Source organism: Periplaneta americana, chromosome 6 (assembly GCF_040183065.1).
Source record: "Periplaneta americana isolate PAMFEO1 chromosome 6, P.americana_PAMFEO1_priV1, whole genome shotgun sequence".
Classification (NCBI taxonomy): Eukaryota; Metazoa; Arthropoda; class Insecta; order Blattodea; family Blattidae; genus Periplaneta; species Periplaneta americana.
In genome coordinates this window covers 136731387-136749726 of record NC_091122.1, presented here as the reverse complement: position 1 = coordinate 136749726, position 18340 = coordinate 136731387, and the positions used below count along the sequence as shown (strand labels likewise).

Below are 18340 nucleotides of genomic sequence, written 5' to 3'. Positions count from 1 at the left end.
ACTATAGTTAAACTGTTCAACGAAGCTATGGGTATCCTGTGGCCAAAGGGTATTATGTACGATAATGTGTTATTCTTTATTAGCGATGCTGCCCCTTATATGGTCAAAGCTGGACAAGCATTATCTGTTGTATATCCTAAATTGACTCATTTTACTTGTGTGGCGCATGCATTTCATCGTGTGGCAGAAGTGGTCAGAGACAATTTCCCTAAAGTAGATTTGTTGATTTCATCAGTGAAAAAAGTATTTCTCAAAGCTCCCAGTAGAGTTAACGTGTTGAAAGAAATGTACCCTGAAATTCCATTGCCACCAAAGCCAATTTTAACTAGATGGGGTACATGGCTAGAAGCAGTTGAATATTATGCCGAACATATAGACTCTATTAACAATGTTCTCCTTGCATTGGACTCTGAAGATGCAGTCTCAATTGATACTGCGAAAACAGTTACCTGTGACATAAGTGTGAAGAATGACTTAGCTCACATTCAGCATACATTTTCATGCATCATAAAAACGCTCAAAAGTCTCCAAAATAGGCACCTTTCACTATCTGAAAGTTTTGAAATTATAAATAGTACTGTGGAACAACTGAATCGTGGTAGAGGTAAAGTTGCAGATGCAGTAAGAGCTAAGGTGGACACTGTACTTTCAAAAAACCCTGGATATGAAGAACTACAAAAGGTTGTTGCTGTGATGAGTGGTGAATCAACAGTGAAGATTAACTTGGACTTATCCCCAGCAGACATTGTGAAATTGAATTATGTACCAGTTACTTCTTGTGACGTCGAACGCTCTTTTAGTCAGTATAAATCTATCCTCAGAGACAATAGAAGAAGATTCACTTTTCAGCACTTGAAAGAAATGTTTGTAACCTATTGTTATGGTAACAGACAATAAAAATTGTGTTTTGTTGAAACTACATTGGAAGATAAGGTACGTCCATTATATTTTTTGTTTAGTTTGATTAAAATGTACCAATATTTAACGTACATAGTCATTTTTTTTATAATTTTAAGTCCATATTTAATTCCATATTTTGGTAAAAATCCATATTTAATTCCATATTTTGGTAAAAATAACTACATATATATTTACATATTTCATATATTTTTAGTCCATATAAATCCGTTCCCTGATTATTATTAATGCTTACGTATATTGAGCAGAGTCGAGCCAGTTTACCTAAAAATCACAATCCTGAGAGTAAACTTATAGTTATCATCTCTTCTTTATTTTGAACTTTCTAACGGCATTTTGTTCTTGCATCTTCCAACCGACACTTTGCAATAATTTTCTTAAAATATTTTTTCCCATCGTGACACATGTTCGCAGTTATTTGACTGTCATTTCTAATTAAGACCGTTGGTTAATAATATCTCCATAAGTGGTCACTTCCATAGAGGATTCCGCTCTCCTGACAATGTGGAATTACATTTCTCACAAAGGGCAGCAGTCCGATGGTGAAATTTTTTCTCCAATGATAGCATAATATATGTGGATAAATAGTTTAGTTGAATTTTAATATAGACAAAAAACGATAGAAAAGTTTTACCTGGAACTGTAATATCAGTACTCTCTTCATGATCTTTCCCCTATCACACTCTGTCACAGTACCGGTAAGTTACTGTATTGTCACACGGTTATAATAGACTGGCGGTATAGTAGTTTTATAAATGACGGATGAATTTTCCCTGGAGCCCTCTATCATAGACAGGGAATTTTTACGTGCCGTGATCTACGTTTCGGACCTCCCAAGCTTTATTTTCGTCCCGGAGGAAGCCATGTTAAGGATTTTGTCCGCCCTTCAGAATCCACCTTCTTCGCGAATTTTATGTATATCCGACAGTCAGTATGGCAGCTGCTTGACCAACGAGACAACGTTACCGGTATTTTGTTTAACTATTGTAGCTGTAGATGAATATTGAACTCTACGTCTGATCCCTCATCGCTTATGAAAAAAATATAATTTTCATTCATTTTCTGAAACCTATATAATCTTCTTAAGTCAAACAATCAGGACTGTGTTGAAGGTAAGCATCTATATCAGTGTGTCTTTCAAATGTTATTATTTTCTTTGAGAAAAGTGTATTTTTTTTAAATAGTTGGGGATAATTTAATTCCGATAAAAAAACAAATAGACAAGCTGGATTTGATCTCCTTGCATTTGCTCTAGAAGCAGATTAACGTGTCTATTTATGCCATAAGTTGCACTTCTCTTAAATATCCGGATCTTACACAGGCGTTTAAATAAATCATACCTCCTACGTGTATCTAAATTTTACATTTTTTAAAGAATATCCCAAAATATCTTCTCTAAAAATTTAAAATTTCTGGCTACATTTATGGTGGAGCATTAACCAATTAAACTTGAGTTAAATTTCTGAGTTACACTTACCCCACTTCAAATTACATTTGAAGAGTCCACTGCAAGAATGATGGATGTCATTTGGAATACATTTTGCAGGAGAAGCAATTGAAAGTTTTAAATGCTTAGCGCTCAAAGCTTAACTGTGATTTTGCGATCATTACTGGACAATGACTATCAGTGTTAATGCCATATAACTCTCTATGTACATTCTATAAGTCTTAAGCTATGCATTGACAGTCTTGGTTCATTTTCGACAAGAAAGTGACATCCATCATTCTTGCAGTGGACTCTTCATTTGTATTTGTGTGTATGTGTGTATAATATATGGATGCGTGCACGCGTGCGTGTAAAAAAAGAGGTACCAGTATGTTATCTCCTATCTCCATGGAGTTAACTATGCGATATATCGCCATATTTTCTTGTATTTGTGGCTGAATTTCTACATACTTCCCCTTCTTTGCATTAAGTTTCAATTTATGACTAAAGCCAGTAATAAAGAAAACATGTGACGAAATGTAGCCTACAAGTGGTTATTATTGAGCAAGGAACCCAGTTTATTTATTACTGCAGACTTAAATAGGATTTTCGCTTCAAACTCACCAAAGAAGAAATAATAACATACCTATGTTAAAATTACAGGCCTATTATTCATAACGCATTCACGCAAGGAACTTTAAAACTTCTTATTGCTAATAATTATTACAAGATATTGTCTACTCCCGATAATTCGCGGTAATTAATGCACGAACTTCCGCGAAATATCGAAAATCGCGAATTATAATAAAGTCCAGAAGAAGTTACTGTGACAGATTGTTACTAAAATACATTTCAAAATCAAGTGCAAAATGTGAAATAGATAAGATACTAGTTTAAATAAAATAAATAATTTGTTTTTTTCTTTGTTTCTTAGAGGATTGTTTATTTCTTTCTGATTTTAGATCGCAAATTTCTTAAGAGAGAGGGAAAGAGCGTAATTTGAGTAAAAACGGAAATTACAACGTTACTTCGCCCTCCTCCCCTCAAAAAAGGATTGCAAATTACCCGCAAAGTAAATTAACCGCACGCGAACTGCCGAGAGTTGATTGTAAATAAAGCGTTATTCAGTTTGAAAGGCGTGAATCTATGGAAATATGGCGAACAGAAGACATATCTCTGAAATAAAAGTTTTGACAAAACCAGAACTGAAAATTATTTCAGGCTAATAACTCCTATTGCTTTAAACTTACCAAGAGATTCGACAGAAGAAAAATGGAACGTGAATTTGACTTTTCATGCTACTAGTGGTACAGAAATTGGGCTCTTGGAAATTATGAAAGAGATAAAACACAGGATAGAGTCAGATATCTCATAAAATGAATGCATTTCGGAAAATACGATACTCTAATTAAATATAATAAGTGGCTAAGACAATCATTTAATGCAGGGATGTCAAAGCGCCTGCATTACGTACTCATACTACAAGCAATACAAATCCAACAAGGTTCACTTTTTTAGCACGATAAAGTACAATCATCGCTCTTAAAAAAAAATGTTGTGCGGGTTCTTGAGAGCACGCACTGCAAGCGCTTTGAAATCCCTGATTTAATGACATCTACTCTTGAAACTATTAGACACGCGATAGCCCATGTAGGGCCAACGCTACCAGCTCACTGCTGGTCTCATGTCCACATGCCTCAGCAGAAGTGAATTGACCGTCCAACCAATGTGAGGTAGGCCTAATGTGTGATTAACATGATGATCCCCCCCGGTTATAGATGGCTTGCGAAATCGGATTTCGCTACTCATTGTAGTTTCCCAAATGTATCATGATGCTGGATTGAGCATCGGTCCCATCCCATATATACATAAGTGCTCTGCCCATGGACAAGTCTTTCACTGCAAACCCAACATTCTCCAGTCTTTCCTATTTTCTGCCTTCCTCTTAGTCTCCGCATATCCACATATCGTAATGTCGTCTATCATCTGATATCTTCTTCTGCCACGAGCTCTTCTCCCGTTCACCATTCCTTCCAATGCATCCTTCAGTAGGTAGTTTCTTCTCAGCCAGTAACCTAACCAATTCCTTTTTCTCTTTCTGATCAGTTTCAGCATTATCCTTTCTTCACCCACTCTTTCCAACACAACTTCATTTCTTATTCTGTCTGTCCACTTCACACGCTCCATTCTTCTCCTTATCCACATTTCAAATGCTTCTATTCGTTTCTCTTCACTTCGTCGTACTGTCCATGTTTATGTCTCATACAATGCCACACTCCACACAAAGTATTTCACTATCTCTTTCTTAGTTCTTTTTCTAGAGTCCTCAGAAGAAGCTATTTTTTTAAAGCTTCCTTTGCCATTGCTATCCTCCTTTTGACTTCCTGGCAGCAGCTCATGTTACTGCTTATAATACATCCCAAGTATTTGAAGCTGTTCACTTGCTCTACTGCCTCATTTAGAATTCGCAAATCCAGCTTATTTTCCTTGTGACAACCATGGTCTTCGTTTTCATTCCATACATTGGACAATATTTCGTGAAAAAATGTTTTCCCGTTCGAAGACTCGAACCCTAATGCTAGTCCAAAACATGACGTCTTTAACCATGCAGTTATGGCGCAGGACCAGATACCTAAATGTATCATATTTATGAATTAATGAATTATGAAAGAGACTATTTTCCTTCGTTAATATGGTATTATGATTTATCTTCGATGACTGCTGTTGAAAAATATGAAATGATTTCCATTCTATGCCTGAACGAAAGTGAAGGGATTATTACATCTTTTAGACGCGTCCGGTTTTCCGTCGGAAATAATGTGAAGAGCTTTATTTATATTTTACTTTGAGTCATAAGCCCCACCAAAAGTGCTTCAGTTTCTAACATAATTATTGTTTTCGACTGACTGATAGTTCAAAATAATTGTGGATATCTTTTCGAATCTTTTTAAATTTATTTTACAATTCAAACACCAATTCAAACCTAACAATGGTATCAATATTCACTAATAATTTTTAAGCCGCTACTGTAATAATTCGGAAGAGTTTAAACCCACCAGCAAACAAAATGGTACCACTCTTCTGATGCTGTATTTCATGCCTATCTCACGAACAACACGAATCTATTGTTGCTAGAGAGTAATTTTAGAATTTTTCGGAAAAGCGGAAAAGTTTGATACAATGAACGAGTAATATAAACTATGAGATTGTTGTATTCTTCTTTGAGTCTGCTATCAGAGAAAATAAGATGATCGTAAAAGAAGCCATAGTTAAGTTTCAGAATGTAATAAGAACCGGTATTTTGAGGTAAGGTGTCTTGAATATGTTTTATTTTTCTTGGAATATTGTCTGGTATGTGAGATAAAGTTCCTCATGGGGGAAGAAATTTTCTCATGAAATTTCGGCCACTATATGGGACCGGTGCCCACCCAGCATCGTGATGCACTTGGGGAGCTACGATAGGTAGCGAGAATCCGGTTTCGCAAACCAGCTATAACGGCTGGGGAGATCATCGTGCTAACCATACGATATCTCCATTCTGGTTGAATGATCGTCCACCTCTTCTTTGGCATGTAGGCGTGAGGCCGGCAGCCGGCTGGTCGGTCTTGGCCCTTCATGGACTGTAGCGCCATGGATTTACTTTTTTACTTATGTGAGATAAAGTTATTATAGCTTACAGTATGAGATCTAAAACAAAACTATAGAACCGAATGTAATTTATTGTTATTATTATAGCACATACAAAAATCATATTTTACTTAAAGCCTTCAGTAATCCGAAGTTTATAATTTGATTTTCTCTTCCCATGTCACCTTAACTGTAAATAGGAATTTACCTAATTTTTTAAATTATTTTCTCTTACAGATCCGCATAATTTCTTGTACGCTATTTTATTGTCTAATTTCAAAAATTTCTCTTCTATAAATGGTTTTCTTAAATTTTGAGTTTGTGGACATAATTATATGTGCATCGCTTCTTCTTTATGGCTGCAGAAGGGGCAAAGATCTTTCCCAGTGTTTCCCTGTATGTTCCTTAGCTTTCATATTCCTAATCACCACCATGCTAAACCCATTCGTTCTTCTTTGGAGTTAATTATTATGTATTCTTATTTTCCCCACAACATTTTCAAAATGAATAAATAGGCCTACAAACATAGTTGCATGCAGAATTTTAGAAAATAAGTGACGTTTTAAATTGCAAAAGGTATTCTGCGTTGAAATTCAACTTGGACGAGAATTTTAGGTAGATTTTTTAAGCCCTTTATCAGAGACCGGATTATTTTACGTGCCTTAAATTTACATCATGGGCCACCCAGCTTTACTTTCCTCCTACAGGAAGTCTTACTAAGGATTTTTTAGCTATTTAAAATCTATCGTTCTTGGCTGATTTGAACCCATGAATCTTGGATACGACGGCTAACATGGTGACCGAGGCCGACTCGCTGATTATAACATAATTTGTATGTAAATATGAAGTTGTAAGATGCAGAAAGTCACGGACTACTTCTTTGTAAAGTCATATGAATTGAGATTAGACGAATAGTATTTCATTATTTTATGTGTCACATATCTGTCTCACTTATATAAGTGGGAAATACCGAGATTCCATTGTGATTAGTTAAACTCAGGATTATCTCTGTCAGACATCATCTCCCGATCTTCATCTTGTGGATCCGTCTGCAAAACGAAATCCTTTATCTCATTGTCGGTGTTAACAAGAATATACGGCAGATTAATCAGTATTTAATCAGTAGTAGCGGCATGACAAAGAATGATGTTTTATGGCACTTCATTCTCTCTACTTGTAAAAGACACTTAAAACTAACTTAATATTGGTCCGTCTGGAATTCCCTGAAGCTTTAACCGCGACATACTGTTCAACTTATGTGCGTAAAATTATAGTTAATTTTATTACCCTTAAAATGCTGATAAATTATAATTATTGTTAAGGTTAAAATGTTTTCTTGGAAATGTTATTGTAATATAATTTATACTTACTTACAGGCTTTTAAGGAACCCGGAGGTTCATTGCCGCCCTCACATAAGCCCGCCATTGGTCCCTATCCTGAGCAAGATTAATCCAGTCTCTACCATCATATCCCACCTCTCTCAAATCCATTTTAATATTATCCTCCCATCTACGTCTCGGCCTCCCCGAAGGTCTTTTTCCCTCCGGTCTCTCAACTAACACTCAATATGCATTTTTGGATTCGCCCATACGTGCTACATGTCCTGCCCATCTCAAACATCTGGATTTTATGTTCCTAATTATGCCAGGCGAAGAATACTGCAGAATGCGTGCAGTTCTGTGTTGTGTGACTTTCTCTATTCTCCTATAACTTCATCCCTCATAGCCCCAAATATTTTCCTAAGCACTTTATTCTCAAACACCCTTAAGCTATGTTCCTCTCTAAAAGCGAGAGTCCAAGTTTCACAGCCATAAAGAACAACCGGTAATATAACTATTCCATAAATTATTTAAAAATATGTTAAAAATATAATTTATATTTGTGATAATTTAACTTTTAGTTTATATAAATGTAAATTATTTACGTGCAATAAATAAGTTATTTTGTTATAGAGTGGGTTAAGTGATAAATTAACAGCTCAATCAATACAGCTTATTTATTAATGATTAAAATTATGTTTATAAAAATCATCTTAGAGACAAAAACTGCGGGAGGCCTAGCTGTAGCCTATAGTGAAGTGTTGCTTAACTTCGTTTAAAGCGAGCATTTGCACTTCAATAGTACATTTACTATGTCTGTTTGAAACATCGCCAAATATATTTTATATTGATATATTGTCATAAACTTTGTGATCATAATTGAATCGCAATTTTTTAGAAAGGAACTGAGTCAAAATTTGCCTTTTTATTTTTACTGATGAAATGATTAAATACTTGCAAGACATATTGATTGGCAAAGAAAAGAACTTAGTGGAACCTTTCCCTGCATCTCTAACATCAAATTGATGTTTTATAGTAAGGCACTGGTATACTGTACGGTACTTACTTATATGAAAATACTGTTTGCATGAAAATACTGTTTGCTCTCCTGAAAAGTAGCGAATTTTCACTTAGTTTCTTTCTAAAAAGTGCGATTAAATTATGCAGAGTGAACCGTAAGTAATGTCACTAATTTCAGGGGGTTAATCCTTTGAGATATTTCAAACAAAAAGATTTAATACAATTTTGTTCGTTTTTGCTTCCTTTTCGAGATAAATATTGTTTTATATTAAACATTTCATAGCATGTTTTGGGAAAGCCATTGATTTAATTCTCAATATGTTCAGTCAGTTTAAAAGAGGAGTGCATTATGATAATAAATTATAGAAAAAAATTAGTTTTGTTCTTTAAATATGCAGAAATTTGATTCGAATAAACGTAACTTTTTGTTCTGAAAAAGAATTTATCATCATCGTCGTCATCATCATCATCATCATCATCATCATCCTTGCGTGTTTTGGACCATGGGGTCCGTTACAGACTCTATCCAACGTTTGAAGGGTCGACCGAAGGATCTCTTGCGCGCTTGTTGGTAATTTAGAATATGATGAGGTAGGATATTTTGGTACGGTCCAGTCTTCTTACATGAGATTTCCAATTTTTTTTATAGTTTTATATATAATCTATGATTGATTCAATTTGTAGTTCTTTCATGTAATTTTTCTTATAATCTGTTCTCCAGTAGCTTGCTGTACAGTCTTAGAAAAAAGTTTTTCTCATAGATACTTTATAAGTTTCAGAAATGAGGCAGTACGTATGGTCAGACATATAACGAAACATAACTAATTTTATTACCTTAACTAGTCCTCTAGTGAAGCAGGTGGCTCGTCCTCTGATCATGCGCACTACCTTCTTTCTGGGACTTAAAAATTATCTGTGGGACAAAACTTTTTTTGAAGACTGTACCTCACATAAATTTCATTTCTGCTGCTGTCTTTGTAACCTATGTCCTATATCCACACTGCGGACTGTCTAAGCCTCACTGTGTGAATGATCAGCGAACTAACGTTTTTCATATTCATAAACCAGTGTTTGCGATATGAAATGATATGAATCCTGTACAAGTAATCAATCGATAGCCGGGGCTAGTTTAGCACGCTCGTAGCGCGGGCTAGCGAAATGTCTATGAATAGCACCCCTAGAGATTTGGAACGAACACTGGTTCAAGTCCTCATGGGGGGATAAAGCCTTACGTAGCGGATAGCAGTAATTTTCCTCTTTTTTCTCAAAATTCAGAAGCGAAAACTGGAGGGGGGGGGGAAATTATGCGAGATCTACAAACATATCGAGAATAGTCTGGTCACAAATAACATCAAACAATTCGTATACTAATCAAATCAATGTCTAATACTAAAGAGCTGAGAATATACATAGACCCTATATAGATTACAATTTCAGTAATAAAAATTATGGGCCATTTTCTGGCTTTTATTTAACCTATACCACTGTCTTGTCAGTTACAATGCCTTTAGCCTTAGCCTGCCTGATCTTGACTAATCTCAGATCATGTCGTTAAGGGGTTAGGTACAGCTTACAGCAGTAACATTTTTTTAAATATTCAACATATTTTTCCTCCATTATTGTATCTTGTACAATAATTAAAATTGGTATATGTAAAACACTGTCCTTCTGCTATATGAAAAAAAAAATATCTTTACGATTAAAAAAATTATATATATATATATATATATATATATATATATATATATATATATATTTTTCAAATTCAAAATGTGCAGTTCACTGTGCAGAGATGAAGCGTTTCTCTCATAACTCATAAACTTGTTAACTTTTTCATGTTCTGTCTCTTTTATTTTATTGCTGAAACTCATGTTTACAATATCATGCTCTTTCAGCTATATTCCTTAATAAATAATATTTTTTTTTATTTTGTGTTAGAAGGAAATACTGATATTTGACCATTTTGTAAAATTAATTTATTTTTCATCAGACAATCATCAAAGATAGAGAAGTGACGTTACATCATATTGTAGATATGACATGCATTAATACAAACAAGAAATTTCATCACAGAATGTTGGATAGTTTTTGAGTTATGTGGGAAACGCTTCATCAATGCACAGTGAACGGAATTTTGAAAAAAAAAAAAATGTAAATAATTTTTTTAAATCGTAAAAATATTTTTTTTTCATATAGCAGAAGGACCGTGAATATGTTAGGAGAAAATCCGCAAACAATTGGGAAAACACGGGAATTTTACTTGAAGCAAGTAAAGAGATAGGTTTGGAAGCAAATCCCGAAAAGACAAAGTATATGATTATGTCTGGTGACGAGAATATTGTACGAAATGAAAATATAAAAATTGGAAATTTATCTTTTGAAGAGGTGGAAAAATTCAAATACCTGGGAGCAACAGTAACAAATATAAATGATACTCGGGAGGAAATTAAACACAGAATAAATATGGGAAATGCGTGTTGTTATTCGGTTGAGAAGCTTTTATCATCCAGTCTGTTGTCAAAAAATCTGAAAGTTAGAATTTATAAAACAGTTATATTACCGGTTGTTCTTTATGGTTGTGAAACTTGGACTCTCACTTTGAGAGAGGAACATAGATTAAGAGTGTTTGAGAATAAGGTGCTTAGGAAAATATTTGGGGCTAAGAAGGATGAAGTTACAGGAGAATGGAGAAAGTTACACAACACAGAACTGCACGCATTAAATCCAGACGTTTGAGATGGGCAGGGCATGTAGCACGTATGGGCGAATCCAGAAATGCATATAGAATGTTAGTTGGGAGGCCGGAGGGAAAAAGACCTTTGGGGAGGCCGAGACGTAGATGGGAAGATAATATTAAAATGGATTTGAGAGAGGTGGATATGATGATAGAGACTGGATTAATTTTGCTCAGGATAGGGACCAATGGCGGACTTATGTGAGGGCGGCAATGAACCTCCGGGTTCCTTAAAAGTAAGTAAGTAAGTAAGTAAGTAAGTAAGTAAGTAAGTAAGTAAGTAAGTAAGCAGAAGGACAGTGTTGTACCCATACTAATTTTCATATTGTACAAGATACAGTAATGGAGAAAAAAAATGTTGAGTATTTCCAAAATGTTACTGCTGTAAGCTGTACCTAACCCATTAAACTTCGAGCGTAAAATATTCGAATAAAATTAATTTGTTAATTACATAAAGAAAATAAACGCACATGTCGTCAGAGAAATCTTACTTAGAAGTTTTCATTATAGAAGGGATGAGCCACCGGCATAGCTCATCGTCTGAGGCGCTCCAGAGTTGCGCTCGAACGTGTGTTCGATTCTCGCTTGGATTGATTACCTGGTTTGGTTTTTCCCCCGAGGTTTTCCCCGACTGTAAGGCGAATGTCAGGTAATCTATGGCGACTCCTCTGCCTCATCATCTCTCCAAATACCATTTCGCAATCATCAGTCTCATTGACGCTAAATAACTGAGTAGTTGATATAGCGTTATTAAATAAGATTTTTTTTTTCAATTTTCTCCAACATTTTCCCTGTGACCCAAGGTTTCTTAATTCTCACACCTTCGGTGTATTCTATTATTTATTCTGCTGTTGTCTGTATACAGTTTTTAAGATGAGTCCAATACTCATTACTACTCTCAGGTGTGATTCTAATGTAGCGGCTTTCTCTTGAAAATTTGCTTCAAATCTTGTTCTTTCCTCTTCATTTTTCAGTTAACCAACTAGAAGGGATGAATAAAGAGCTTGGGTTTCCCATACTTATTTTTTCGATATCGATACTTGAGATCTTTACGAAAGACGCTTTTGAAGGGAAAAGAAATGTTCAACTTTGTTCTAAGTAAGAGGACAAAATTACGCGAAGAAAATAAAATTCTGAAAAACATAACTCGAAAATCTTTGGGGAAAATTACTCGAGTTATGTATTATTTGCGAAGAACCTCAGAATCACCGAATCGGATAGCTACTCTATAACCTGCTCGTATCGCATTGTCGAGAATACTGAATTTCGATTCATTCGTGAAGCGACAAAGCTGCAATGCTTGGGAAAAGTGGCATAAGTCAGTTTCCACAAACATTTTTTATTAATTTATTGACAACTTACGGGACATCTGCTTGCTTGGGAAAAGAGATATAAGTATTTCTCCCATTACAATAATTCATACAGAAGAAAATCAAATCGACATAAACCAGTGTGAAGAGAGTTTTTTTCCTTTTACTTAAAATTAACATTTTTAACTTGTGCCACTTTTTCCGAGCACTACAGAAAGGATAACAGTCATTAATAGTCAACAGATAGAGTCTCACTTTCTCACAAGTTGTTGTACGAGTATACGTTGTCAGTGTTCCTTGTGAAAAGAATAATTGACTGAGTTTTTGTGTTCCATCAGTGATGACATGTTGGAGGATTAACATAAGAAGTCAAGTGTAATTTTTAAGTACTTCCTACTACACTGAGATATGATAAAATCGTATACACAATGCTTGAGTTTTAGTTATCAGAAGACACTAAGTGAAAAATCAGATAACGGCTCTTGAAGGACACTTGTTTAAACCGGTAGGCCTGTTAAAATGCATGTTAAGAGTAACAGAAGTACAGGAGTAGATAATGAATAGTGTCAATAACAACAGTAATAAAAATAATTTTGGTGAGAATAAAAGAAGTCGTGGCGCGACAGCCCATGAAGAGCCAAGGCTGCCCAGCCGATTCTTGGTTTCACGTCCATATCCCTTAGCAGAGGTGAACGATCATCCAATCAGTACGGGGATGATGTGTGATCAGCACGATGACCCCCCAACTGTTATAACTGGCTTGCGAAATCGGTTTTCGCTACTTATTGCAGCTTCCCAAATATCAGGATGCTGGGTGAACATCAGTCCCATACACTAGTCGAGATTTCATCAGCAAATTAATTATCTCACGAGGACTTGAACCAATGGTTATTCCATATCTCTAATCTAATGCGTGACACCTTGAATCACGAAGTTACGCATTTCTGTTCAAATAATGTTTTCACATAATAATTTTATAATTTTATTACTATTTTTTTTTTTTTCGGCAAAGCAAAGTACCTTTGTCGCCTTCTGACTATTCGATACGTAATACAGGATAAGTGCGATATAAAACGTAGGCCTACTCGAAATTCGGGAAGTAATATGTGATAATATATTTTCTTAAATTCTAAAGTAGGCTAAATTAAGTAAGCTATAATCTATTACCTGCATTCTTACCTTCATTCTGTAAGAATGCTTTCTAAATGACTGTTAAATTATTCGTAGCGTGCATTTGCCTATGAATTCCCCAGATTTAATAGGAGTTAATTTAGTCGATTAATAACAATTTATGAATTACACTTATCATATACAGCTCCATGTTTAATATTATTAGAACCTGCAATTCTATAATATTCGAGATCCCCAAAATTTAACGAGAATTAATTTAGTCGATTAATAATAATTTATGGATCATAGTTATCAATCACATACAGCTCCAAGTTAAGATTATTAGAATCTGCATTCCTATGATGTTCGATGTCTCCAACCAAAATTTAACGAGACTTAATTTAGTCGATTAGTAACAGTTTATGGGTTATACTTATCATATGCAGCTTCATGTTTAAGATTACTAGAATCTGCATTCCTATGATATTCGATATCCTCAAAATTTAACGAGAGTTAATTTAGTCGATTAATAACAATTTATGGATTATAGTTATTAGAATCTGCATTCTTATGATATTCGATAATCCCAAAATTTAACGAGAGTTGATTTAGTCGATAAATAACAATTAATGGATTACAGTTATCATATACAGCTCCATGTTTAAAATTATTAGAATCTGCATTCTTACGATATTCGATATCCTCAAAATTTAACGAGAGTTAATTTAGTCGATAAATAACAATTTATGGATTACAGTTATCATATACAGCTCCATGTTTAAAATTATTAGAATCTGCATTCTTACGATATTCGATATCCTCAAAATTTAACGAGAGTTAATTTAGTCGATAAATAACAATTTATGGATTACAGTTATCATATACAGCTCCATGTGTAAAATTATTAGAATCTGCATTCCTATGATATTCGATAACCCCAAAATTTAACGAGAGTTAATTTAGTCGATAAATAACAATTTATGGATTACAGTTATCATATACAGCTCCATGATTAAAATTATTAGAATCTGCATTCCTATGATATTCGAAAACCCCAAAATTTAACGAGAGTTAATTTAGTCGATAAATAACAATTTATGGATTACAGTTATCATATACAGCTCCATGATTAAAATAATTAGAATCTGCATTCCTATGATATTCGATAACCCCAAAATTTAACGAGAGTTAATTTAGTCGATAAATAACAATTTATGGATTACAGTTATCATATACAGCTCCATGATTAAAATTATTAGAATCTGCATTCCTATGATATTCGATAACCCCAAAATTTAACGAGAGTTAATTTAGTCGATAAATAACAATTTATGGATTACAGTTATCATATACAGCTCCATGTTTAAAATTATTAGAATCTGCATTCCTATGATATTCGATAACCCCAAAATTTAGCGAAAGTTATTTTAGTCGATTAGTAACAATTTATGGATTACACTTAATACAGCTCCATGTTTAAGATTATTAGAATCTGCATTCCTATGATATTAGAATTTTTTAAACAAAATTGAAACTCAACATTTTCCCATTATATTTGAAAGGTTCTTATTTTTCCCAATGTTTTGTAATATACAGAAATGAAGTTTATTTGGCGATGTTTTAAACATGCGTAGTGAATATATTGTTGAAGTGCAACATTATGTACATACGCGCGCTTTAAGCAAAATTAATTATTTCTTTATACATGCCTACATATTACCTGTGCATGACGTATGGTTTATAAATTAAAATATTTATTCTGCCGTTCCATATGTCGTTTGTTTCGTAATTATTTCCCCAACAAACTGAAACACCAAAGTTACTTACACACGCTTTGGCTGCTTCCTCCTTTAGGGTATCCTTTCTGCAGGTGGTGATGTCCATTGGTAGCGGCATGGTGGTTGGCGTTGTCCTCGTCCCTGTGGTCGTGGTCGTATTCCATCATGTAATACGTGGCCATGGCCTCCTCCTCGCCGATCGCCGCTGCGTTGTGCCGACCTGACGCGTCCGATGCCATCTTGTGTGCTGATATGCGCCTCCTGCTCATACTGCCAGACAGAGGTTAGGGAATGGAGATATATTACCGGCCAATAATCGCTAGCCAATCAGCGAAGATTGCTGTGTATACATTGTTTCTTAGGATAACTGAGCACGTGGATACAATGCAAACTAAAAACAGGTCACTTTCGTGTCCAGATAATTTCAAGGTCTGCCAGGGTAACTGTTAAGGTTAGGCTAGAAGAAAGCGGCGCGGCACTTCCTTTCCTTCAGGACGTTGATTGACAAAACTATTCTATCCTCAGTGTTACTAACGCAACACCTACTGTTAAGAATAGAATTCTCCTTATCTTTTCTTCTCCCGTTTTTCCTGGGATTTCTACCGTAATTAGCTATTTAAAACAACATAGACAAGTTTCAGTACTGTATAATAAGTAAACCTACACCTGAGATAATACGGAATATCACGTTGATAAAGGAAATACATTACCATTCTGACCATTGTACGACTAAATAGTAAATAGCCTTATTTTCACTCATTCATTCATTCATGTACTTGTCTATCTGTCTTTTCTATTTTGAGACGTTCGTATTTCATTCATACTCTACAACTTACAAGCAAACGTTCTGATGGGGGCAGATAAAAAAGTTAATTTTTTTTCTTCCTCCATGTTAATAATGTCAAAAGAAGTGCTTATACAAATTTTGGCCACTCGGCCGCAATTACGAGACCGTTCAGAACGTGATTTTCCTTGGGATCGTTTATAGAAAAAAAACACAATTTCATGGAAATATTTACTGAAACAGATACAGCAATTGTTGCGCTATTTGTCAACATATCCCCCACTGGAATTGAGACATTTTTCATACCATGGGATCAATTTTTGTGTCGTAGAAGTCAGCCGCCTCAGATCGGAACCAGCGTTTGACTGCGTCTGCACCTCTCTCTGTCGATTCTATGATATGAGAAATGTCCCAATTCCGATGGAAAATATGTTGAAAAATAGCTCAACAAGCTGTGTCCGTTCTAATAAATTTGTCCAATGAAATTGTGTTTATTCTTTCTGTTAACGGCTCCTGGGGAATTAATTTTTTTACTGCCCTCGTAATTGCGGTCGAGTGGCCAAAATTTGTATAAGCACTTCTTTGGACATTATTAACACGGTGGAAGAAAAAGATTTAACTTTTTTATCTGCCCCCCCCCATCAGAACGTTTGCTTGTTAGAGAGTTCCATTTTCCTTCAAAATATTCCTGTAACTCTGTACTGTACATTATTTACATTCAGAGTTTCATATTAAATTTAATGTTTTATAGCGTGCTTAAATGCGGACGGAGACTAAGAGGATGGCGGAAAATAGGAAAGATTGAACAATGCTGGGTTTGCAGTGAAAGACCTGCCCTTGGTCAGAACACTATGAATGAATGAATAATGATTATAAATAGCATTTATTTGACGTATTTATGTAGTACTTGGACTTAGAAAAGGGAATATAAGCCACTGTTGTAGTCTAACAAGCGGGACTCGTAGACTATCCTGAAGTTAAGCTTGAACTGATTACCTGATTGGGGTTATCCGAGGTTTTTCTAACTGTCAGGTAATCCCATGGCGAATCCTCGAACTCATCTTGTTAAATATCATTTCGATATCACCAGTTCCATCGACGCTAGAGAACCGCGTACTATTAAATTTGATATCCGATTACAAAGCATGGTAATTGGCGTGGCTCTTTGTCATGCAAATTGTATTTGAATTTCACATTTTGCTTAGGATAAGGTTTTCTTACCATTGCATTCTAAATTCGCAGTTTAAATTTCGTTTAAGGGCGGCAAACATGGCTTAAGTAACGATCACTCTCCTCCGCTTTATATGTAAATCTTCGTTGGTTAAAGTGGTCGAAATTGAAATTTTTTGTAAGTTAGGCCGACAACGTAAACATTTTGTTAGTTTATATGAAAATAATGTTTTAAAATATTCAGTGAATATTGATTAATATGCATCATACATTTTAATATCATAACTTAAAATATAGTTTACATAGAGAGTCCGGCAAAGTTATAAATAGTTGGTAATTGATTCAAATATTTATTTTTTCAAAATTACATACGTGAAATCATAAAATACATAGCATGCCATTTATTTATTGAAAAGAACGTCCTTTGAATGACTCCCAGTTAGATGGAAATACGATTCGATAGGCATGCACAAAGTGTCAATAAAATCGTCTTCATCAATACGATTTTAAAAAAGTATCCTCACAAAACGCTCTCGGTTGAGAATGTGATGTCGTTTTAATTGATGTACCACCTGAATTTTATAGTCTCGATGAAAATGTAAGTCGCATGGGCAGATGGGACGGGATCATGGAGTCATAAATTTAAATCAAATTCACACTTACAGTAGTAGCTTCTTGTAAAGGAACCTTATAATTGCAAACATACGTCATGCAACGCTCCACCTTTCCATGATGACTAAATTACATTGTATTGGCAGCTGAATGTGAGCGCAATTTATCACCCCTCAACTATGCTGTGAGAGATTACGGTCGTTAAAATCTCCCGTTCCTCTGCCTGACCCTGTATTATATAAGTTATTTTTATAGTTGTAAGGTTGAAAATAATGTAGGTCTATATTAAAATTTAAGAACGCACATAATAAAACACAGGAAATGCTCAGAAGTAAGATCTTAAAAAAGTCTACTCTCTAATCCTCGTAATTTCTGATAAGCTAATGCTCCTTACAAAATGAGGAATTTCGCATGTAGAGATAGATAAATTTAAACGATACATTTTGAATTCTGGAATATTCTACCACAAAAATACTAATTGTAATACAGTTTAAGGCTGATTCACAATAAACCGGTAACGGGAACGGGAAC

At 34.8% G+C, this 18340-nt stretch overlaps 2 protein-coding genes across 2 annotated transcripts in view; one reads left to right on the top strand and one right to left on the bottom strand.

Moving 5' to 3' along the window:
- Nucleotides 1–15513, bottom strand: part of LOC138701772 (sodium-independent sulfate anion transporter-like) — a 37397-nt gene extending 21884 nt beyond the window's left edge. The window contains exon 1 of the mRNA XM_069829020.1: nucleotides 15293–15513. Within this exon, the coding sequence (XP_069685121.1) occupies nucleotides 15293–15512 (220 nt within the window). The 5' untranslated portion in view covers nucleotide 15513. The remainder of the gene's footprint in view (nucleotides 1–15292) is intronic.
- LOC138701774 (uncharacterized) overlaps nucleotides 1–18340 on the top strand; it is a 233051-nt gene that overhangs the window by 27735 nt on the left and 186976 nt on the right. The gene's annotated exons all lie outside the window — the stretch shown is intronic.